This window comes from Trachurus trachurus, assembly GCF_905171665.1.
Source record: "Trachurus trachurus genome assembly, chromosome: 7".
Taxonomy (NCBI): Eukaryota; Metazoa; Chordata; class Actinopteri; order Carangiformes; family Carangidae; genus Trachurus; species Trachurus trachurus.
Genome location: NC_139901.1, coordinates 3,147,311 through 3,172,159, shown reverse-complemented (window position 1 = coordinate 3,172,159; position 24,849 = coordinate 3,147,311). Strand labels below are relative to the sequence as shown.

The window sequence follows — 24,849 nt, the reverse complement described above, 5'->3', positions numbered from 1 at the left end:
CAAAACGCTGTCGTGGACAAGTTGTGACCTGCACAATCACCACGCTATGAGATAATAATGGAACGTTACGCAACTTGTCCACGACAGCGTTTTGGAGTTGTTGGGTTGTGTATTTGATGAGTTTGATGAGGGAAACCAAGAAATTCCTTTAGCCTCCACAGCATAGCCCTGAGCAGCTCGCTGCTCCGCTCCGCCGTTCTAAAAATAGCTTGCACCGACAATTAAAGGTAACGAACCTACTGCTATGACTATAGCGATTATGGCAATGGGCCAATTTGCCAAAATGTTGAACTATCCCTTTAACAATAATGAAATATGCATTATTCTGATATAGACTCTGAAATTGATCTTCACAAAAAAGTATTTTACTTTTAATTCCCGATTCTGATACTTTCATGTTTTTACTTACTACTAGTAAAATACTAGTGCTTTTACTTGTACTTGTGAGTATTTCTACACTGCAGTGTTGTGACTTGTACTGCAGCAGACCTCATCAGTCAGTCTGTCTGTCTGTCCGTCCTCCTGCGGCGCTGCTGCAGCTCAGCAGGTACACACCTGTCAACAACTCGTTCCACCAACGAGGAAGAGGCGCTTGTTCCTCATAGCAGAGATCGTCTATTCTGTAAAGATGAGTCACACTCAAGTGAAATAGAGGTGCTTAATGTCTTCTCTGTCTTACCGATTTTAGATCATAACCGCTCGGCGCAGGGTCATTCCATGAAATCGTGCCTTTTCAACTTTGAAACGTTAAACTTTAAACTATATTTAATTGCTATTTTTTAAAGCAGAAGTAAGCGATCCGGTCGTTTTGGCTAACTTTTTGTCAGCCGATGGAGTTAGCAGTCCCCGCCCTCGTCATGGATCTATTGGTCCTCGTCCCTACGTCACCACATTCACGCGCATCCCTTGGCTGCACACACAGCCCTTCATGCCGTTCTCTCTCCTCATTGGATAAAGGTTGTAGGATACAAGGAAGTATACAAGAAGTTTTCTCCTCGGCTTACAGCAGAGCAGAGTGACTGACAGACCCGTGTTTCAGACCAAACACTCCAGACCAATCAAAGAAAGTTTAAAATGACAAGAAATGATATTGTGCCATCTCAGGCTGTGGAATTTCATATTTTATTACAGTTTTAATGTTTTCCTAATTTTGTCAACCCTGTTACCGACATAAATTTTACAATATAGGCTACAATATTTCTAATTAGAGATTATTGAGATTATTTTCTATATATAGTTAGTTTTAATTATAATGGTAACAGTTGAAAATCCTTTTTTTTTGAATGAATGAATGAATGAATGAGTTGAATAAATTAATTTATTATTTATTTAAACCTCACCCTCATCAACAGAAAAGTAATTTTAAGTATTTGAAATTATATTTAGGCCTAATTGACTTTAATTTGATGTTATAGTAAGGAGAGAAGACATGGTAATGTTATATTTTTAAATTACATATTCATTTGTTGTTATCGTAATTTATTATATGACTGATTACTTGGGGAGGCAAAAGGCACCGATTTCATGGAACGACCAGCCTGCCTCTTTCCCTTCTTGTTTCTTTGTGTGTCACAGTGAAATAGCCTAGGCTACTTGTAGCCTACTTTTTAATTTTTTTTTTTTTACTTCAGTGGTATAAAAAAAGTGATATTCTAAACACATATGAACACTAATGGGCAAAGTAAACAATAAGATGTGATGTGTGATGTAGGCTAAGTGTTTTTAAAACAACTTTAATCTCTTGATCATATTTTTGCTCATTTCATTTTTGCTTCCGCATCATCAGGTATTTAGAATATTGCAGGAACCATACGCAAGTACGGGTGCCTCTTAAAAAGAAAAGAAAAGAAAAGAAAAGAAAAGAAAAGAAAAGCTCAGTGAGTAATTTAACACTTGTATGGGAACCGTCAATAAGTGAATGATGTTTACGGTCCCCGGAAATGAGGGCAGAGTGAGACGTCGTCTCTCCAGCCGCTCTCTGCCTGCTGCTTTAGGAAACGTGGCCTTATCCAGTCTCCAGCTGCAGCGGTGTAGATGAATGACAAACACACAGCTTCAACCTCCAGCTCCATCCGCCTGTCAGCTCCCGCCGCACATCCAGCGCTGTCCGCGGACCTCTGAAGTCCGTCTTTGAAGCACCAATGTCCGAAGCAGAACAAGTCTCGGTGTCGGCCCAGGAGGCCGCCGCCGTCCTGGACGCCCTGAACGCCACGGACTCCAACGGGACCGAGGCGCTCAACGCCACGGCCAAATTCGTGGCCAGTCCGGAAGGCACGGCGCTGGCGTATGGCAGCCTGGTGGTCATGGCGCTGCTGCCCATCTTCTTCGGAGCCCTGCGGTCCGTGACGTGCTCCAAATCTAAGGTAAACTTTTCCCGCAGCGGGACCTCGGTGTAGCGGTTTCACCTCAACCCGGCTGCCGTAGGCCTCCGCCGGCTAGCCAGAGGAGCTAACTGGTAGCTACGGTTCGCCCGGTGATTTCTGAACGAGCAGGCTATGACATGTCTTTAATAACACGTGTCAAAGTAAACACCAAGGAAACCTCACTGTACAGTTAAAAAAAAAAGGCCTCATAAAACTTCCATTTATTTACGGCTTTGAACTGTAAAATTAGTTTCAACGGACGCTAACGTTACAGCTGTTAACATAATTGCCAATTAGCTTTTCAATAATAGCTGTAAAAGTCTGTATCTCAACCTGTTGCACTTATTGCACGTTTATTGTCTGATGTATTGGGGCTGTGGGCTGTTTAAATCAAAAGTATTGTTGACTGTGTGTTTTGTCCGGTGATGGTCGCCTCAGGTGGGATGCATGCAGCTGTACCCAGATGTGTATTTACACTGCCGCCGGTGTGTTTACCTGCTGTCGGACTTTTCCCCGTCAGAAGGAGAGGTGGTGTAAAAGCAAACAGCTAGATACAGGGGGGGAAGTCACTAACCTGCAGTGATGGAAATAACGGCGCTACTTTTTTCAGAGTAACCCAAAAAAAGTTACTGTTTCCCCCATTATAACGCCGTTACCGTTACTGGCAAAGAGAACGCACCGTTACTTGACCTAAGAAGTCCCGTCACAAAAAAGAAAGAAACGTTTTTCAGTCCACAAACTAGTCTGACGCTACGTTGTGCAGCCTGTGCGGAGGAATACTGAGTGAGTTGGTTAGTTCCAGATAAAAGGGAGGTTAAGGCTATGGTTAGGGAGTCCAGTCCAAGTAATTTGACATGTTTTGGTGTTGTGTTAGCCTATTTGTCTCTACACAGTAACAAAGAAAAGAAAAATTTGACATATTTGAGCATATTTATATAAAAAAAAGTAACAATAGTTACTTTTCCCCGTAATTAGTTACTTGTATAGGCTAATGTGATTATTCCGTTATTAACTCAGTTACTCTTTGGAGAAGGTTAGGCCTACTAGTCACTATAAGTGATTACTTTTTAAAAGTAAATTGCCCAACACTGGCATTCTGTGGATAATAAGTAGATGAATGGAGGAGGTGGTAATGACAGACAGTTATTTGACCTCAGGGCTGAAAATAGGAGCATCAGAAGTGTGTGTGTGTGTGTGTGTGAGAGTGAGAGACGTGTACAAGTGTTTCCTCTCATTTAGGGGGTTTTCAGCACACATGCGCAGCTGGGACTTGTTGGCCTTAGGTAACTGTAAAAACACCCACATCCTCCTCTGCTGCAGGCAGCTCAGTGTGATGATGACCGCGCAGCTCCACGTACAGATAAGACTGAGTGGTGGTGGGAGGACGGCCCAGTGAGTCTGCATCCAGGTCAACTGCTTGTAGTTGATGTTAAATTAAGGGAATGAAACACCCCTAAAATCTCTTTGGCAACTTTATAGTTATGTTAGAAAATGAAGTTGGTAATTTTGACTGTAGATAAATCCATCACATTAACTCTGAGACAGTCCTGACAAAGATGAATAAATACACATGGATAATTAATCAGATGAATGCAAAGTAATATGTTGATATTCATAAGACACTACAGGCAAAAACACTGTTTTTTCATGCACTGATCATTCAATTTTGAGCTATTTTTCTTCCTTAACATGTATTCTCTCAGAAAAGTCAAAAGAAATGGTAGAAAATCCACATTAAGGAGGTTATTTTACTTCATTGTGTCTTCTATTGTCAGTAGATTTCTCCTAAATTCACCAAAAGTTAACAGCTACTGTGACATACTGTGCTGTGCCTGTTGTCTGACCCATGTCATGTCAGGTATCATTGTAAAGCTCTTTCTCTCCTGAACAATGATGTAGGCTCCAAAAATTGTCATTCCTTTTTATCAGCAACCAATCGTAAAAGTATGATTTACATTAACAATCTATAGAATTTAACAGTACAAGTCTTTAAAGGCCGTTTTCTCAAAATTAGTTTTTCCTCAGACTCTGAGCTAGAAATCTCCACTTCAGCAGCACTTAGAGACACCAAACCTTCCAGTTTTATTCCTGTCTATATTCTGAAGGTTTTTTACAGAGGGGATTGTTGATATATAATTCAAAGCCTGATTTATACAACGTTTAATTCCTAAAAACATGGCGAAATTGTGAAAAGTTGTGGCGCATGAGTTCAGACCATGTGTTTAAACCCTCCTGTTGTCCTCCTGGGTCAGGGAAGGAAGGACGAAGGGAAAGAGGGAAAGAAGGAAGGAAGGAAGGCAGGAAGGACAAAAGAGAGATGGGAGGAAAGAAGGAAGGGAAAAGGGAAGGTAAGATAGATGAAAAGATTGGGTCAAAAAGGAAGGAATAAGTAGAGACGAAGGGAAGGAAGGAAGGGAAAAAGGACTGTGGAAAGAAGGAAGGAAAGAAATATGGAGGGAAGGAACAGATTAGGTCAAGGAAGGAAGGAAGGAAGGAAGGAAGGAAGGAAGGGGAAAATGATTGTGGAAAGAAGGAAGGGAGAAAGGAAGGATGGAGGAAGGGAACAGATTGGGTCAATTTGTCCCAGAAGGACAACAGGAGGGTTAATAATAATAATAATAATACATTTTATTCATAAATCGCTTTTCAAGAACTCAAAGACTCTGCACGAGAAGCAAAAAAAGTAACACAAGAAACACAGAAAAGCATCAAACATTAAAACAATTAAGAATAAAACAGGCGATATGTGTTTGACAGTGAGAGTGTGTGGTGGGGACGGTCACGGTGTGTGTGGGGACAAGTGAAGACAGTTCAACACAGACAGACAGAGACAGGTGCCGTCTCAGGTGAGGGTTGGATTCCAGCTCCTGAATCTTTGTGGCATGTCCGTTCCTCCTCTCTGTCCTCCCTCAGCCGTCTTCTTCTAATCAGGTCAAATTCCACACAGATCTGGAATCAGTGAATCTGTTAACCCTCTCCCTCTTCAACTGACAATTAAGTTTCCTGCATCTGCCTCTTGTGGGCCTCTTGTTTTGATCTGGGGCCTTGCTTGCTTCCACACTGCTCTCTTTTCTTTTTTTTTGTTGCCAATCTGATCCCTCTCTCTCCCTGTCTGTCTGTGCACATCTGTCTGTCCACCCCATTCTGTCTGTCTGTCTGTTGGTCCGTCCGTCTGTCTGTAGGAGCTCGGAGAAAATGATTACGATTCTGGTTTCAGAGTGAGTATAAGAGCCGCAGAGACCACCCAATACACACACACACACACACACACACACTAACACTGGGGGTGTTGGTTGACTTACTAACAGAGTGAGGATGAGTCAGTGACACATGGAAATATGCTCTCTTCATGCTTTACATGACAGTCTGACACCACAGACATGTTTCTGGTATTTTCTTACATTTATTTAATTGATGGGGATAATATTATCCCATCCTGGAATTAATAAAGTAAATCTTAATCTTAGATTTAATTTTTTTTCTTCAGATTTTATTTATTTGCACATAGAATAAAAAACTGCAGTGTTTCCCACACATTAATTTATTCAAATTACGTCCGCCACAAATTAATCGAAGGCTCATGGTACTTTTCCCTTTCCCTCATCAAACTCATCAAATACACAATCCAACAACTCCAAACACTCTCATGGACAAGTTGTGACCTGCACATTCACCACGCTATGAGATAATAACGTATAATTTTGTGACATTACGACACATGAAGCAAATACTTGCGTTTTTGAAGTCACTCCGCCCAGCAGAGTGTCTGGAATGTAGTTCCGGTTACGCATTTGCCTAGAACGTTCCGTTATTATTTCATATTGTGGTGAATGTGCAGGTCACAACTTGTCCACCAGAGTGTTTTGGAGTTGTTGGATTGTGTATTTGATGAGTTTGAATAAGGAAAGGCGGAAATACAGCGCACCTCCATTGAGTTAGCTGAGCAGCTCACGGCTCTGCTCCGCTGATCTCAAAACAGATTGCACCGACAATTAAAGGTAATACTGCTATGACTATAGGGATTATGGCAATAGGCGAATTTGCCAAAATGTTGAACTATCCCTTTAATGCACTTTCACATTATTTTGGACATGCCTGACTTACATGTACAGATGTTACTGGTTCAAATTTGCGGACTTCACGCGTGGTCCACGCGAGACGGCACAAGACTCATGCATTTTTTTTCTTTGGCGAGACAAGAGGTTTTAATGAAAAGCCTCAATGTGCCAAAACAACCGCCAGGTGGCATCTGTGAGAACGGAGGACGACAGGCGGATGACTCAGTGATCTGTGCAGTAATCCACAGCTTAAACTCTAGGCTATTAAACTAGAACTAACTACTGTATACACTGCCTAAATCACAGAAACTATTGTAATATGATAAAGCCTGTCTTGCTTTATGACTTGATGATTATGTATCACATATCGCCGCGATTAGGAGTGGCGCTGTTCATGATACAGAATACAAGAGGATGAAAGGAGAACTAGCTGCAGACAGTAAATAATATAGTAGCCTAGTTTTTCAATGACAAAATGTAACGACGGCAGCTACAGTAGACTATAGCCCACGTCTCACTCTCTTTTTTCGGTCATCTGTCTCGTCATCTCCAAAATGTGTTTTTAAAATGAGCCAACTACAGTACTGTGCAGTAGTGCCGCAGATTTCTCACTCCGCACCTTGTTTGAGAGTGCAGCTGGATGATTTCTTGTGAATGAACGGGTCTGTGTCACTTTGGGGCTGGGCGATAAAACATAGGATAAATAACTTTCCCTCGATAGAAGACGCGGCCGATACAAAGTGACACCGTCAGCCATGCAGCCGGCCTGGACTTTTTATTTTTAATTATGAAGGATCATCTGCGCAAGGCAAAGATGATAGCATCAACAAAACACGGCGTAACACACGCGGCTGTATGGGACAGGCTTTTATTTAATTCAGAACAAACCGCTTAGCAAAAATGGAAAATATAGTCTATAATAATTAATTGATCTGTTGTTTGGCCACTGTTTGAAAATAACCCGAATTATGAGCAAATAATCTGATCCAGAACAGCAGTCATAATCAGACTTCTTCTAAATAAACCTAAACATTAAATAACTGGGTCAGGTCGGACCATGGGGTTATTTTTTCTCTTCTTCTTCACAGGAGAAGAGGAGGTGCGCTGCGCTCACGGACGCGTTGATGTTTTGTGATTTATCTGCTGCCTTGACTCTGCCCTTTATACATGTGCGTTCAGATTAACAATAAGACAAGCCATGGTTGAGTTTATTGAGTTTTAGCTGCTCAATCTCATTGTTTCAAAGAAAAGGGATTGATTTTTATAACGAAATGAAACGAAAACAATATTATATTGATACATTGTTGTAAAAAAAATCCAAAAGAAACGAAAATGAACTAAAGAAAATAACTTTCACACACACACATTAAAACAGTGCGATTGGTTGAAAGCTGATAATTAGCCATGTGCTTATAAGCTGATTGGCCGAAACCAAGAACAAAGCCGCGTGAATGGCCAATCGCCATGTGTTAACATTTCCATATTCCGCACATTCTGTGACAAACTGTAAACTGTTTTCTTGTCTGTAACAACATCTATTGCACGTCTGTCCGTCCTGGGTGAGGGATCCCTCCTCTGTTGCTCACCCTGAGGTTTCTCCTGTTTTTCCCTGTTAAAAGGGTTTCCATGGAGTTTTTCCTCAGTCGATGTGAGGGTCTAAGGACAGAGGATGTTGCTACGATGCCATGTGAAGCCCTTTGAGACAAACTGTTTGTAAAAACGGGCTATACAAATAAAATTGCCTTGCCTTGCCTTGCCTTAACGGCCGACATGTAAATCAGCTGTTTCGATGGGCGTTATATGAATAGAGATGTTAATGTGGTACTTTGCACATAGCCTCCTCTTCTCCTGTGAAGAAGAAGAGAAAAAATAACCCCATGGTCCGACCTGACCCAGTTATTTAATGTTTAGGTTTATTTAGAAGAAGTCTGATTATGACTGCTGTTCTGGATCAGATTATTTGCTCATAATTCGGGTTATTTTCAAACAGTGGCCAAACAACAGATCAATTAATTATTATAGACTATATTTTCCATTTTTGCTAAGCGGTTTGTTCTGAATTAAATAAAAGCCTGTCCCATACAGCCGCGTGTGTTACGCCGTGTTTTGTTGATGCTATCATCTTTGCCTTGCGTAGATGATCCTTCATAATTAAAAATAAAAAGTCCAGGCCGGCTGCATGGCTGACGGTGTCACTTTGTATCGGCCGCGTCTTCTATCGAGGGAAAGTTATTTATCCTATGTTTTATCGCCCAGCCCCAAAGTGACACAGACCCGTTCATTCACAAGAAATCATCCAGCTGCACTCTCAAACAAGGTGCGGAGTGAGAAATCTGCGGCACTACTGCACAGTACTGTAGTTGGCTCATTTTAAAAACACATTTTGGAGATGACGAGACAGATGACCGAAAAAAGAGAGTGAGACGTGGGCTATAGTCTACTGTAGCTGCCGTCGTTACATTTTGTCATTGAAAAACGAGGCTACTATATTATTTACTGTCTGCAGCTAGTTCTCCTTTCATCCTCTTGTATTCTGTATCATGAACAGCGCCACTCCTAATCGCGGCTATCAGGCTGTCAGCATTGTCCCCAAAACGTCTGAGCAGTATTTAGTACGGTGCTTCCACCTAGAGGAAAACAGTTGTGGTGAAAAGTCACGCGATCACGCGATCCTGCAGTGCAGGACAAACCCCGCAAATTTGAACCAGTAACATCTGTACAATGTCATTTAGACAATCAAAGCAAAAACAACACACACCAGGCTGCAGTTTGCTAACAGTATACAAATAGCTGCAGGTGTACATGTAAGACGGTGACGGGTGGTGATACATTGTTACTGGTGCATGTCATTAACTGTTTGCTTTGTGCAGTGTTATCTGTGGATGCCCGGCAGCTGACTGGATCAGCTGCTCCTTTGTGTTGCTGATGCACTAGACTAGCATGACGTGTCTGCATGCTGACTGACAGGAGTTAACATGCAGCTTCAGTTCACTTCAGCTTGATTTGAATATGTGATGATATCGAACAAAAACCACAAATGAACATAAAAGGACCATGAAAAGAAAGCAACAATATGTGTGTTTATACTGCACAGTTTCCAAGGGAGTGGGAAGAAGTATGAACTTATTTAATCCCACCCCTTAAAGGGATACGCCAACATTTCTTTTTCGTGTCTTGCCTCACTCCCGAGTCCATGACAAGCAGATAGACACCATCCTTTCGACTGTGCGTGTAGTAACAAGGGAGATAGAGCCGTATCGCCCGTGATTAGCTTAGCTCAAACGCTGGAAGTGTATACGTAGTGTTAGCCTGCCTCCACCTAAAGTCATCAGAGACACTCTTAAGCAACTCTAAACGGAAACCGGCGGGCCGATCTTCGTCTCAGAGCTGACAAAACTCTCCGGTAAGGCATCTTGAGCGGTCAAATGGCGGTAACGGGACGAGATCGGTCAAAATGGAGGGTTCAAGCTAAGACGGTTTATTTTGGTTCAAGCTAGCTACATCGAGGGTAGGTTAGCTTCCTATTTCAAAGTAAAAGCACAAATTCTATCTTCATGGTTTTCTGTATGTAAAGGGCAACGGGTGTTTTATTTTGTGAAAGTAACCGGAAGTGCGTTGGTCACAACGGTTAGCTTGAGTAGCGCCGAATTCGTCCGAACAAAATTGTAGACAGCTTAACGACACACTGCTGATCTAAACGGCTTCTTGCCTAAAAATGTTTGAAATGTTGATAAAGTGATATATTTACAGAGTTTAGAGCTAAAATGAAATTAGCTTCTGACTGCTGATTTCGGCTCAGGTAGGAGGCAGGCTAACACTACCTATACACTTAGCGTTTGAGCTAAGCTAATTACAGGCGATATGGCTCTATCTCCCTTGTTACTGCACGCACAGTCGAAAGGATGGTGTCTATCTGCTTGTCATGGACTCGGGAGTGAGGCAAGACACGAAAAAAAAATGTTGGCGTATCCCTTTAATTATATTATATGTGTAGCTTCCTGATTAATAACTTAATGTAGGTATATACATATACATACACACACATTTCAAAACACAAATTACATACAAGATACATGATCTCAATATGAGTATGATATCAAAATGAATAGGAAACTGCATCACACAGTACACGTGTGTGTCACTGTGTATGTGTATATATACATACACCCATAGCTACATACAGGTGTCAGCAGAGTGCAATTCTCACAGCAGGTGCAGGTGTCTTTTAAAGTTTTGTAAGGACCTCAGAGCTGCAGCTATAAAGATGTTACTGCTGATAAATCAGACGATCACGTGGCTTCTCCTCTAGACATTAATCTGGAAATGTTCAAATGATGATATTGCCCATCACAATTACAAGCTCTTACTTTACTAATATTGTTTTCTTAGCAATTAAATCTCTCAGTAACGGCATCAAATGGATTCAGATGCTTGTAATGATGAGTAATTGCAAAACTGTACTTTATCAATAACGATAGTCATGATGAAAGTTATGTGGTTGTGAGTGTTTGATGCCTGTTAGCTTCTGAGGAGGAGGTTTTATTGGATGGAGTAATGTTCTCTGTGTGTGTGTGTGTGTGTGGAAGAGTACAGTTCTGATCCACATTCTGTGGAAATTCTGATTTACTCACATTTTCCTTGTGTCCATCTCGTTTCTATTTAGCTACAGCTCGTCTGAGAAAACATCTCCTTCACTCTCAGCTCATGTTCACAAGGTCCACTACACTGTCACAGCATTAATGATTATAATAATAATAATAGTAAAAATTATTACTGAGCAAGCAGCCGTTCTTCTGACATCATGTTCTTTACTTGACACTTTTATAAGCAGAGACATTTAGGATAGGACAGGACACATAAAAGGGATAGTTCAACATTTTGGCAAATTTGCCCATGCCATAGTCAAAGCAGTAGGTTTGTTATCTTTAATTGTCGGTGCAAGCTATTTTTAGAACAACGGAGCAGAACTGTGAGCTGCTCAAAGCTACGCTACGGAGGCTCATGGGATTTCTTGGTTTCCCTCATCAAACTCATCAAATACACAATCCAACAACTCCAAAACGCTCTGGTGGACAAGTTGTGACCTGCACATTCACCACGCTGTGAGATAATAACGGAACATTAGTTGTTTTTGAGGTAAATTCATGCAAAACCGCCAATGTGCGTTACCCCCCCGTCGGACGAGCACCTCTTCTCACACACACACCACAGAGAAGCGCGCATGCATAACAGCAGCGCGCGTGGTGAAAGCGAAACTTAATACGGCGTGCCGAACCCCCCCCCCCCCCCGCCAACAGGACAGACACCACCTTAACTAACACAATTTCTGGGGGAAACACTGTGTTACGTTATTATCTCATAGCGTGGTGAATGTACTGGTATGTGTGCATAGGGATTATGGCAATGGGCCAGTTTGCCAAAATGTTGAACTATCCCTTTAAAATTCTAAAAGAAACAGCAACGATTGCGATTAAAAATGAAAGAAAATAAATAAAAATTGATAAAATACAATAAAAAATTATTTTTAAAGTGTGGCAGTTGTACCTCGCAAGTTAGTGAGGGGAAGCGCAGGTGCATCTATGTGTGTTCCTCCTTTTGATGAAGCAGAGTATCTGGAGCTGTGTGAGGTTTACAGGAGACATTAGGACTAATGGAAGGCTGTTGTGTCTAGTCATGGGACCTGCTGTTGTTGTTCCTCCTCTGGATGTTTCAGTTTGACTCCTCAAAACATGTGTGATGGTCAGTCACAGACCTACATTTCCACAGCTTCTCCCACCGCTTCAACTTATCCTGAGGTGTTTGTAGTGCTGCTCCTTCCTTTAGTTTCTTTACAAAAGAGTGACACATTTTTTTACAAGTCGTTCCTTTAACACCGGGACCACCTCCTCTCTCCCTCTCCTCTGTCCCAGTTTCTCTCTCCGGGGAGTAGACGGAGGAGAATATAGATGGAGGTGACTCTCAGGCTCCTCTCTGTGGGACGTCTGTCAGTCGGCAGTAGCCGCCTCCCGTCTGTCTTCGGTAACGTCGGCCGTTCAGAGCCGAGAGTAGAAGGAAGACGACGGCTGTCATCCACTCACCTGCTCCCTGTCAGTCACCTGTGTGTGTGACAGACCAGGCTGCAAAGTTAATGGGATAGTTCAACACTTTGGCAAATTGTCGGTGCAAGCTGTTTTTAGAACGGCGGAGCAGAGCGGCGAGCTGCTCAGAGCTACGCTACGGAGGCTCATGGAATTTCTTGGTTTCCCTCATCAAACTCATCAAATACACAATCCAACAACTCCACAACGCTCTGGTGGACAAGTTGTGATCTGCACAATCACCACACTATGAGATAATAACACAACGTTACCAGACAGAGTTGTTTTAGAGGTAAATACATGCAAAACCGCTGATACACATTGCCTTCAGGGACAGTTTTTCGGCAAGCAGACTCTGTATTTACCTCGAAAACAACTCTCTCATAACGTTGTGTTATTATCTCATAGTGTGGTGAATGTGCAGGTCACAACTTGTCCACCAGAGCGTTGTGGAGTTGTTGGATTGTGTATTTGATGAGTTTGATGAGGGAAACCAAGAAATCCCATTAGCCTCCGTAGCTTGGCTCTGAGCAGCCTGACGCTCTATTCTGCCGTTCTAAAAATAGCTTGCACCGACAATTAAAGGTAACAAACCTACTGCTATGACTATAGGGATTATGGCAATGGGCCAATTTGCCAAAATGTTGAACTATCCCTTTAATGTGGCTCTAAAAAACTGAACACACATTATGGCTGTGCCATTATTGGAATTTCAATTACGATTCCGGATCCATACGATCAGAAAATGTGTATAATCAAAGAAAAACTGTTGACTGTTGAAAAAAAAAGAAACTTTGCTTGTCTCCTTGAAGCGGCCGCACAACAACAACGCTTTTCCACCGTTCTGCTCACTGTCAGACACATCAGACCTCCAATGACAACATTTAGACCTAAATCTTTAAAGCCCCTGTACGGAGCTTTTAACTGGATACGCAAAAGTCTCTGTTTTCTGCTGATGTGTCTCTGTTACCTACAACAGCAAATGAGCCCATCAGTGTGAAGATACGCTATTTCTAAGTAGTCTAATTCTATACCTCTGGAAGGCATGGTCGGGTCTGACCACTGATGAAACGATATGAATAGATACATTACGCTGCTAAAAAAAAAGCAAGTCCTGTCTATATAAATATTATAAATACAGTTTATATACAATAATTACATGAGTTTAGTGGGGGAGGAAGAACAGAAATGAGAGAAAATAGAAATTTGAACACAGTGATAAGTCAATTTTAACATGGAATATGAATAAGTGAAATACAATCATTCACTTACTACTTACTGAACTCTCTTCCTGTTTGAACTCAGTGTGCAGTGGCAGGTGTTAAGTCGGTGTGGGCGCAGATTGATCTCCCCTGTCACTCTCTTTCCCAGAATGCATCAGACATGCCAGAGACGATCACCAGTCGAGATGCGGCGAGGTTTCCCATCATCGCCAGCTGCACCCTGTTCGGCCTGTACCTCTTCTTCAAGGTGAGCTGTCGTCCCCTCAGCCTGTGGAAGTCTGGAGCAGCGTCTGGACAGATGGATCCAGTCAGTGTAACGTAGCGTGTGTGTGTGTGTGTGTGTGTGTTTCGATGCAGGTATTTTCTCAAGAGTACATCAACCTGCTCCTGTCCCTCTACTTCTTCGTCCTGGGCGTCCTGGCTCTGTCTCACACGATGAGGTAAAAGGAAGCGCAGACACGTGCACTGTGTGTGAACTCTGTCCGTCACAAGCGGATCGGCTGGCGTTGAGGCCGTCTGACGTGTGTGTCTCTGCTCTTGTCTCCGTCTCTCAGCCCTCTCATGTCCAGAATCTTTCCAGCTTCCTTCCCAAACAAACAGTTCCAGCTGCTCTTCACCCAGGGCACTGGAGAGGCCAAAGAAGGTGAGTTACCTCCCATGCAGTCTTTCTATTCTTAACCCTTAAGGGGTGTTCACACCAAACGCGATGCTGCGTTTTCGCGCGTCGAGATTACATGTAAAGTCAATGCACAGACGCGATTAGACGCGAAATCGCGCCGGGTGGCGCGATACGCGCGTCACACGCGACACGATGGACGCGATGCCGCGAAAATCGCGTCAACGCGCGAGTTGAAAATATTGAACTTTTGACGCGACATCGCGTGACGCCGTGACGCAACAGCCTATCAGCGTTGAGATTCTGACACAACAATACACTGCTACTGACTGCTACTCACCGGGGACAGATGGACAGGCACTCTGCCGCTGAAATGAAGCGCCTGTAACTTTAGTTGGTGTCCTGCCTGGAGATCCTGGCACCAACCCTAGCTAGCAAGTCCTCAACTGAGCAACAGTCACGGCTGAAATACACTGGGAACGGTCGCGTTGCGAAACGTATGTCGCGCGACACCCACAGCAGCTCGCACCCATTCAGTCAATGGAAGCTCCTCCACCGGCCATGTGAGCGACGCGCACTCCAGCGGCCGTCGCGCGGCGTCTCTCTTTTTTTTCGCGCCGAGTCTATTTTATTTCCTCGTCGCGTGGCTACGCGGCCCTCCAACAGGAAGAAAACTACAAAATGTGTCTCAACACATTTTTACATCCGTCCTGTTAGCTGGATTGACAGTAGAGGGGAGGGGAGGGGGGACGCAATGACGCGAATTTACACAAAACGGTCACGCGTCAAAACACGAGCGATAGCGCGACGGATTCTCATTTGTCGCACGACAAAATCGCGTTCATCGCGTTTGGTGTGAACACCCCTTTACAATCAAGTGACATAGCCTCTACGTCAGCCTTCAGACTAGACACAGACTAGACAGACTAGACACCCCCGCTGTCGTGGATAGTCTTGATTTTATGTGTTCTAAGATTTCTGATTGAAACCTAGGGCGTTTTCACACTTGCCTTGTTCAGTTCACTTGAAACAGACTCAAATTTGTTAAATGTGTTAAATGTTTAAAATGAATCGCCAAAATGAATGCGTTAACTTTGAAAGAACTAAAAAACCAGATCAATATCTGAAGGAGTGCAGTGTACAAGCTCTCCGTGATCTCTCCACCCCCTGACCTTTCTGACCAATGATTAAAAGACATCTGCATACATGTGGCTTTGTTTACAAATTCTGGTTCACATGCAAAAAGTGCAATGTGAAATTGAACAGCACCAAACAAAAAATAATAAAACATGTGGTCTGGACCAAAGCCAGTGAACCAATGGACTTTCCTGGTGTGAAAACAGCCCTGGTTAAATTGTTTGCATCTCTCTACCTCTCTTCATGTTAAACCCACATCTGTGTCTTTCTACAGAAATAGTCAACTATGAGTTTGACACCAAGAACCTGGTGTGTCTGCTCATCAGCAGCGTGGTGGGAGTCTGGTACCTGCTCAAAAAGGTAAAGTCCACAGGAAGCTGGAAGGTCAAAGGTCGTGTTTGTGTGTTTTTGTTGAGTAGTGCCAGTAACCTGTCTGCACTCTGTGACATCACAGCACTGGATAGCCAATAACCTGTTTGGGCTGGCCTTCGCCCTGAACGGCGTGGAGCTCCTCCACCTGAACAACGTCAGCACCGGCTGCATCCTGCTGGGGGGGCTGTTTGTCTACGACGTCTTCTGGGTGAGAGCATCCACCGCCCGTCCACCACATCAGGAGTGAAGCTCTAGATTCACACGCGTCAGAGCTCAGGCTCCGCTTTTAAAAGATCCCGTTCTGTTTGTCTCCGTCTCTCTGTAGGTGTTTGGGACCAACGTCATGGTAACAGTCGCCAAGTCCTTCGAAGCGCCGATCAAATGTAAGTGTGATGCTTCTCGGGCCTTGACAGTAGCTGTGTTTACATTGAGCAAAATTTCTTCGTCAGATTAAAAACTTTGTCTGAATCCACTGTTTATATGGGCACAAGCTCAAATAATCCAACCGTGACGCGCATATCATACATAAACCAAGCTTTGTTCAGAACAGCAGCATTTTAACAGTCGTCTGATTTCCCTCAAACAAGACGTTGTACTTCCTCCTGTGCTGTAAACAAACCAACAAACGCAGAAGTGACTCAATTTTTCCCTGCTAGGGATGAACATGATTAACTGTTAAAGGGATAGTTCAACATTTTGGCAAATTGGCCCATTGCCATAATCCCTATAGTCATAGCGGTAGGTTCGTTACCTTTAATTGTCGGTGCAAGCTATTTTTAGAACGGTGGAGCAGAGGGGCACCAAGTTTAGAGGCTACAGTCCTCGCTGCAGGACTGTAGCCGTTATTATCTCATAGCGTGGTGAATATGCAGGTCACAACTTGTCCACCAGAGTGTGTTGGAGTTGTTGGATTGTGTATTTGATGAGGGAAACCAAGAAATCCCATGAGCCTCTGTAGCGTAGCCCTGAGCAGCTCACGGCTCTGTTCTGCTGTTCTAAAAACAGCTTGCACCGACAATTGAAGGTAACAAACCTACTGCTATGACTATAGGGGTTATGGCAATGGGCCAATTTGCCAAAATGTTGAACTATCCCTTTAAGGATGGTGCCGCTAAAAAAACAATGGGAATAAATCAGATCGGCATAGACCAGCCCTCTAGATAGGAACACAGTTTCTTTCCGATTGAGCCGAATCAGATTAGAATCTTCCTGTTCACGTGACGCATTTTTCTTCTGATCAGCCCTTTATTCTGAATATTTGTGTCCATGTAAACACAGCCAGTGTCTGAGCGGCCTGAGCTGCTGGTTTGGTTTCATGTGACAGCAGCTGATGACGCTGCCTCTCTGTCTCCCTCCAGTGGTGTTTCCTCAGGACCTTCTGGAGAAAGGTCTGGGAGCCAGCAACTTCGCCATGCTGGGTCTGGGTGACATCGTCATCCCAGGTATCTTCATCGCCCTGCTGCTCCGCTTCGACGTCAGGTAAAGCGCCGCCCCCCTCTTTCCTTCCTCTGCTTCCCATTGAACTTTTCTCTCTGAGCTCAATCCTCTTCCTCTTCCTCTTCCTCTGTCTGCAGCCTGAAGAAGAACAGCAGGACGTATTTCTACTCCAGTTTCCTGGCCTACATCTTCGGACTGGGTCTCACCATCTTCGTCATGCACACCTTCAAACACGCACAGGTGTGTAGGAAACAGATTCTCACACCAGCCTCCCTTTTAAATGTAGACTGATGGATAAAAACATCCTGGCAGACTTAGTTTACAACAAGAACGGACAAAACTCAGTGTCTTCTTTATTTCCTGCATTCTGTCTTTTTTTTTTTTTTTGGTGAGAAGTGAGTGAATAAGAAAGCACTCGATTTGTACTTGAAACCACAGCAGGGATCTGTGGTGCAGCTCAAACATTCACACACATTTCTTTTCTGATGTTTGCCCTTTTTTGACAAAATGGCTCTAATTATCAAACATGGAGGTCCTTGAAGATTTGGAAGTAACAATTAAAACGACAATGACATTTTAACACATGGGCAAATGGAGTGTTGCCAGGGCCGACGTCAAAACCCAGAAGTTTAGCATCGCGCTGGTTCCAGGAGAAGAAAGTGAATGGGATTTTTGCATTGTGTTTTGGATGATGTCAGAAAATCAGCTCTGTGGCTAAAACACAAGTTTATGATACTTAAGCGAGATAATCTTCACATATGAACACCTTTTCTACCGTATTTGAAGCTTAAATGCGATGGCCAGAAGTAAAAAGCTAACGTTAGGCTTTAACGGACTGACGCCACCACCTCTAAGCTTTCCACTGATTTCAGCTGCTTTATTTTAAAAGCATTGTCTAATGGGGAAATGGGACCGTTTACTTGTTGAAGAGCCATAAATAACATCAAATAACCTCCATAAGACACTCTGGCCTGTTGGGGGTGATGACGTTTAATGTCCCAGACAGGGTTTGTAGTCGTATTGAGCAACTTGTTAGCAACCGCCTTTTTTTACCACACGTAAAAGCTTCAAAATTCACAAGTAGGCTATTTGCTGACATGTTTTATGTCCAGGAACAAAACCTGGAACTCACCACAGACCTAATTTGAGGTATTTTACCAAAATCCCATTCAGAGAAAACGTATTGACTTTTAGACGAGGGAACCAGAAGTGCTAAATGGAGCTAATGGAAATGGAGTTCTGGGTTTACTGACTGACTGAACGTCAAAAACGAAGCCGCTTTTGCTCTTCCGATCTATTAACGCTGGCTTTTAACAATGGATGTCCATTTGTGTGATATCCATTGTTAAAATCTGGCATGATGATCCATGCGTTTTACAAGATTTTCAATGAAAAGAAAAAAGAGATCCATGCGTTTACCGCGACTACTGAAACGACTAGGAAACGTAAACAATCATTTTCACCGGAAGAGCAAAACCAGCTTATATTTTTGACGTTTGGAAATAGGTGGATATGCATAACTAGTTGAAATGGCAGCAGCAAATGAAATTGTTTTTCTCTGTTCACACTACCCACATCCAGCGTGTGTTGCCACTGTGTGTACATACAGGTCACATCGACATGTGTATGAAACACTCATTAGCTGTAAAACAGCATCATTGCCAGTCGGTGTGTGTGTAGTTAACCTGCTCCCCTGTGTGTGTGTGTGTGTGTGTGTGTGTGTGTGTGCAGCCTGCTCTGCTCTACCTGGTGCCGGCCTGCGTGGGCTTCCCCGTCGTCGTAGCACTGATCAAAGGAGAGCTCACAGAGATGTTCAGGTGAGTCACACTGCACAGAGCTTATTATCTCATTACCTCTATGTGATATGAGTAAGTCCTGACATTAACACTCATCTCAGATACTGACTGCAGAAAACTATCATTGTGTACAGTAACAACAGATGTGTGGCTTTTAATTGGTCAAACATTGTTGATACTTATGTCACACAGGAGGCATATATGTATAATGATCAGTTTGCTGAGCATACAGTGGGTACAGGTGTAATTCCTGATGTTATGGTCTGGAAGCTGCTGCTGGGCTGAAGTCTTGTGATTTTTGTTTAAGCTTAGGCTGCACTTTCTTCTGTCTAGCTGCGTTCACACTAGGGATGTCACCATTACAGATTGTCAGAGAAATAATAACGGTATTACGGTTATCATGATTATTATACATTAATTAATTTCACAACACTATGAATGTGTAAAATCAAATAAAGTCAATATATAATTACATTACTAATAAAATATTCTAAGTATCTGTTAATATATGGCCACTTATTAATCTCCCAGGGGAAGTATTTGAAATATTACAGTAAGATCATTAATTGTCATCTATACCAAATGTTTAAGTTTATTTTTATTGTTTTTTTTAACCCTCCTGTTGTCCTTCTGGGTCAAATCTGTTTCCTTCCTCCATCCTTCCTTCTTTCCTTCCTTTCTCCCTTCCTTCTTTCCCTTCATCCTTACTTCTTCTTCCTTCCTCTTTTCATCCAATTGACCTGATCTGTTCCCTATACCTCCATCTTTCTTTACTTCCTTTTTCTCTTCCTTCTTTCCACAATCCTTTTTCCGTCCCTTCCTTCCTTCTTCTTCCCTCCTTGAACGAATCTGTTCCCTTCCTCCATCTTTCTTTCCTTCCTTTTTCCCTTCCTTCTTTCCACAGTCCTTTTTCCCTTCCTTCCTTCCTTCCCTTGGTCCTTCCTTCTTCCTTCCTTTTTGACCCAATCTGTTCCCTCCCTCCTTCTATCATTCCTTCCTTTTTCCCTTCCTTCTTTCCTCCCATCTTTCCCTTTGTCCTTCCTTCCTTCCTTCCTTCCTTCCTTCCTTCCTTCCTTCCTTCCTTCCTTCCTTCCTTCCTTCCTTCCTTCCTTCCTTCCTTCCTTCCTTCCTTCCTTCTTTCCCTTCGTCCTTCCTTCCTTCCTTTCTTCCTTGACCCAGGAGGGTTAAATTACAAATTACACGCTAATGTAAATTCCTACCAATTCAGTGTCACATTAATGGACCAGTATCTGTGCATTTCCCTTGACTTTGGTGCTGATCTGCTGATGTGGTGCAGACACCATCTTTTTTGGAAGGTGACGGTATTTAGGAATCTTTACGTTTCATTAACACTGCAGTTAATTTGCGAAAACAAGTAATGGTGACAGCCGATGGCGCAATGCCAGCGACCAGACCATCCGTAGACGCTTTTGGTGTGAACGCACCAAAAAACACAAAAAGCAGCAAACTGTTATGGAAATGGCTTCATAGTTTTTATCAAGTGTTATTGTCACATTTTGCATGAGAAGTCTGTGTACAAGTCAAACCCTCAATAATAACAATGGTGTAATAACATTTAGAAGGAACACAGAATGACAGGAAGGTTCAATCCTTCAGCTTCACAATAGAAGATGTAGTAACAAAGAAAATGTTGCTGCCACCACTAACCCCTGACCCCTGACCCCTGACCCCTCCCACCACCACAGCCGGTCACTTGTTGCAGTTAATGAGGTTGAAAACGCCATCATCACATCTTCAGGAGCCTGCAGTGTCCAGTGTGTGGACCTCAGACCTGTCTGTCTTCCTCTTCTTCTTGTCCATCTGTCTCGTCTCCTCATCCTCCTCCCTCCTCACCGCCGTGACCTCTTTGATTGACAGCTGCTCCCCCCCCCTCGGGCCTCTTCATTCCATCTCCCGCCTGTCTGTCCTTCACACGGCTTGTCCTCCTTCACCAGCCCCTCTCCTCTCCTCTCCTCTCCTCTCCTCCGTCCTCTGTCTCATCTCAGCTTTTCCCTCTCATTGATCTGATATTTTAGCAGTAGAGCTCTGTAGTAGTTTTAACTTTAGAATTTAAGATAAAATGTAACACATTCTCTCTCTCTCTCTCTCTGTTTCTGTCTTTTCCTTCTCTCTTGTTCTGTTTTCTTCAAATTATCACATTCTCTCACATCTGAATCTTTTTTCTCCTTCCCCATACTTTCTGTCTTCTCTGGGACTTTCCACCCCTCCATGTCTGTCCTCCTCCTCTCTCTCCTCCCCTCCCCCCCTCCCCCTGTCCCTCCCGTGGTTAGCTATGAGTCTTCAGAGGAAGTCCTTCCTGGTTCTCCCAGGCTCACTTCTTACCCAACTGTCAGCGGTTCACCCGCCAGCCTGGCTAGCTCCATGGATGCCGTCTCTATGGCGACAGGCTCCTCCTCTCCCCGCCGCCGCCGGTTACAGCCCACCTCCATGTAGAGGCCCCGCCCCCCCTCTCTTTACTCACACCCTTCCTGTCTCACCCGGGCAGGTAAACAGCCCATTAATAAGACCAACAGCATCATCCCTCCATCCCTCCATCCCTCCATCCCTCCGTCTGTCCATCTGTTGTTCTGTGTGTCATCACTCCGTCAGCTTCATGGGGTCAACACATCATCTTCTTTCCTTTCACAAAGTTGGAAGAGATTTTTATGTTTCTTCCAAAAGAACCGATGTCACAAAAGCGATGTTTTGTTGACCTGGAGCTGAAGAAAAGACGTAACCTTGTGCCAGGTTTGGATCATCAGGGAGGAACCCGCCTAATGAATCTGCCTCCCTTTAACTTCTCTCTGTTGGAAAGTAAAAAGCAAAGGGATAGTTCAACATATTTCCATAACCCCTATAGTTTTAGGAGCAGGTTCATTACCTTTAATTGTTGGTGCAAGCTGTTTTTAGATCGGCGGGGCAGAGACGTGAGCTCTGCATGGCTTTCCAGGCTTTCCCTCATCAAACTCATCAAATACACAATCCAACAACTCCAAAACACTCTGGTGGACAAGTTGTGACCTGCACATTCACCACGCTATGAAATAATAATGTAACATTATGAGACAGAGTTGTTTTCGAGGTAAATACGTAACCAGAACTACATTCCAGACACGGCTGCTCAGCAGAGTGACACATTTATTCATGATTATCTCATAGCGTGGTGAATGTGCAGGTCACAACTTGTCCACCAGAGCATTTTGGAGTTGTTGGATTGTGTATTTAGTTTGATGGGGGAAACGTGGAAATACCGTACAGCTCGCGTCGCTGCCCCGCCGATCTAAAAACAGTTTGCACTGACAATCAAAGGTGATGAACCTACTGCTATGACTATAGGGATTATGGCAATAGGCAAATTTGCCAAAAAGTTGAACTATCCCCCTAGAGTTTTCAACTGCATCTCACAGTGTCTCTATATGAGGACACACTGACTCCTTTGTCATGAAGCTTCTTTACTTTGTAATTTCTCACCTTTCGTGAAGTGTGAGTGCAGCTCACATCTTGAGAAAAGTTTCTTAGGAAATTAATAGAAATGTATTAACAAGTATGAAGTCACGAGTTAATCTTCAGAATATCTCATAGGATGATGATCTTTTTTTTTATATTGTGTATTTGTTTTTATTGTTGTGTGCTGCTGGGGCAAACAAATTTCCCTCCTTTGGGATTAATAAAGTTAATTGAATTGAATTGAATTGAACCACTAAGGTTTATTTGTAGTGTTTTTATCTGGACTGGTGTCCACAGAATTTGACTCTTGTCAGTTCCCAGGACAAAAATCCCCCCCAAAAATAATAAGATACATTTTAATACTGCTTAAAGGCTACTACATGCTTATGTAAAAATAAATTCAACAATACAACTATATTAAAATGTTTGAACTTTCTGTAGGAGGATGAAAACAAGTGTCACATTCCTCCACATTAATCAAACCATGACACTTGGAAAGAAGATAACAGTGATAGAGATAGAGTCAAAGTAGCAGACAAGTGACTTTAGACCACTTGAATAACAAAAACAAATCAGTCTTGTGATTTCTGAGCAACAACAATCATTATTTTAATGATTATCATTATTGTAAACACTCCTAGATTTTAATGTTCACTTTCGGAGTGGCTGTTTCCCGGGATTCTCATAAAACCGGGTGTGCTGCAGCAGCGGGGCCCGGCCCTGGTGGCTATGAGTTCTACTGACTGAGAGATCCTTGTTCCTCCATTGGTCAGCCTAATGCCATGTGACTGAACCTGAGCCCCTGGACTCAGGGCTGGAGAACTTTGTCAATAACACAAATGAATCATGTGGAATACATTATTCTCATCACACTGAACTCTCACCTTTATGTCTTTGTCCTGCAGGTACGAAGAGGTGTCACCTGAGGACGAGGCGGCCAAAGAGGACTCGTCAGAATCAGATAAGAAGGACCAATAGCATCGCCCCCCTCCTCCTCCCCCCTTAAACACCTTCATCCAGCCTGCTGCCACCACATTTCACAGAAGCCCCTCCCCCTCCCACCTCTCCAGCTTCCTGTTCGTCGCCGGTGGGGAAACGGAGCTCGTGTTGCCAACGTGTTTTTTTTTTTTTTTTTTTTTGTCTTTTGGAAAAAACCCTGAGAGTCACGCTAGCGGTGGCGGTGTCTGTGATTAAAGGTTGTTTTTGCTCCAACAGTCGAGACTCGGTGCCTACCATGATTGTTCTCAGCTGCACTCACACAGGAAGTCCAAACCTCGGCGCCGCCAGATCGTAAAAACGTCCACGGCGAAGCACGGCGTCGCGTCGGGTTTTGTCGTCACTTCACGGGAGCGACGCCTCGTTCCACGGTGTACTTTGCGGGAGCAGCGCCGACGATCCGTAGCTCGTGTGTGTTTGCAGCTCGGCGGCTCAGATGGACCAGGAAAACCCCCTCTGTCCGACGGAGTGCGTAAAAACAAGCGCCTCTGTCGTGTTCTTAGCTTCCTTCGTCTTTAAAGCTTTCAAACAAAGAACCACGGATCTCATTGACGACACGCTACAACCTAACATCTGACGCCAACGCACCGCTCCTGTCTCCACTCTCAGCAATGATGGAAACCCGAAATCTGAAATGCTGACGTGGTTCTTTGTCTCTGGCTTTCTTTCGTTTCCTGGTGCATTTGTGGCCGGGCCGCTGTTCACTCTGCCTTTTCTGCTTTCTCACATCAGTGTTTTCTGTTGGTTCAGTTTTATTTCATTGTGAAAGGCCAGAATTTTAAGATTTAAAGGGCTAGTTCAACATTTTGGCAAATTGGCCCATTGCCATAATCCCTACAGTCATAGCCGTAGGTTCGTCACCTTTAATTGTCGGTGCAAGCTATTTTGAGAACGGCGGAGCAGAGCCGCGAGCTGCTCAGAGCTACGCTACGGAGGCTAATGGGATTTCTTGGTTTCCCTCATCAAATACACAATCCAACAACTCCACAACGCTCTGGTGGACAAGTTGTGACCTGCACATTCACCACGCTATGAGATAATAACGGAACGTTACGAGACAAAGTTGTTTTAGACGTAAATTTGTGCAAAACCGCTGATGCGCGTTTCCGTCGGGGGCAGTTTTTTGGCAAACAGTCTCTGCATTTGCCTCTAAAACAACTCTGTCTGGTAACATTCTGTTATTATCTCATAGTGTGGTGAATGTGCAGGTCACAACTTGTCCACAAAAGCGTTTTGGAGTTGTTGGATTGTGTATTTGATGAGGGAAACCAAGAAATCCCATGAGCCTCCGTAGCGTAGCTCTGAGCAGCTCACGGCTCTGCTCTGC

General features: G+C 43.5%; 1 protein-coding gene across 2 annotated transcripts; it reads left to right on the top strand.

Moving 5' to 3' along the window:
* The first annotated feature begins 1,978 nt into the window (after positions 1-1,978).
* Positions 1,979-24,407, top strand: hm13 (histocompatibility (minor) 13). Of its 2 annotated transcripts, XM_083975617.1 has the most exons (12): positions 1,979-2,363; positions 5,546-5,581; positions 13,870-13,968; positions 14,079-14,161; positions 14,276-14,364; positions 15,749-15,834; positions 15,929-16,054; positions 16,172-16,229; positions 17,205-17,325; positions 17,421-17,523; positions 19,015-19,100; positions 23,432-24,407. In XM_083975617.1, the coding sequence occupies exons 1-12, from the start codon at positions 2,142-2,144 to the stop codon at positions 23,502-23,504; spliced, it is 1,182 nt and encodes a 393-aa protein (XP_083831743.1). In that variant the 5' UTR covers positions 1,979-2,141; the 3' UTR covers positions 23,505-24,407. The 2 variants fall into 2 exon arrangements, with proteins under 2 accessions (XP_083831743.1, XP_083831744.1); XM_083975618.1 differs by lacking the exon at positions 5,546-5,581.
* The last annotated feature ends 442 nt before the right edge of the window (positions 24,408-24,849 follow it).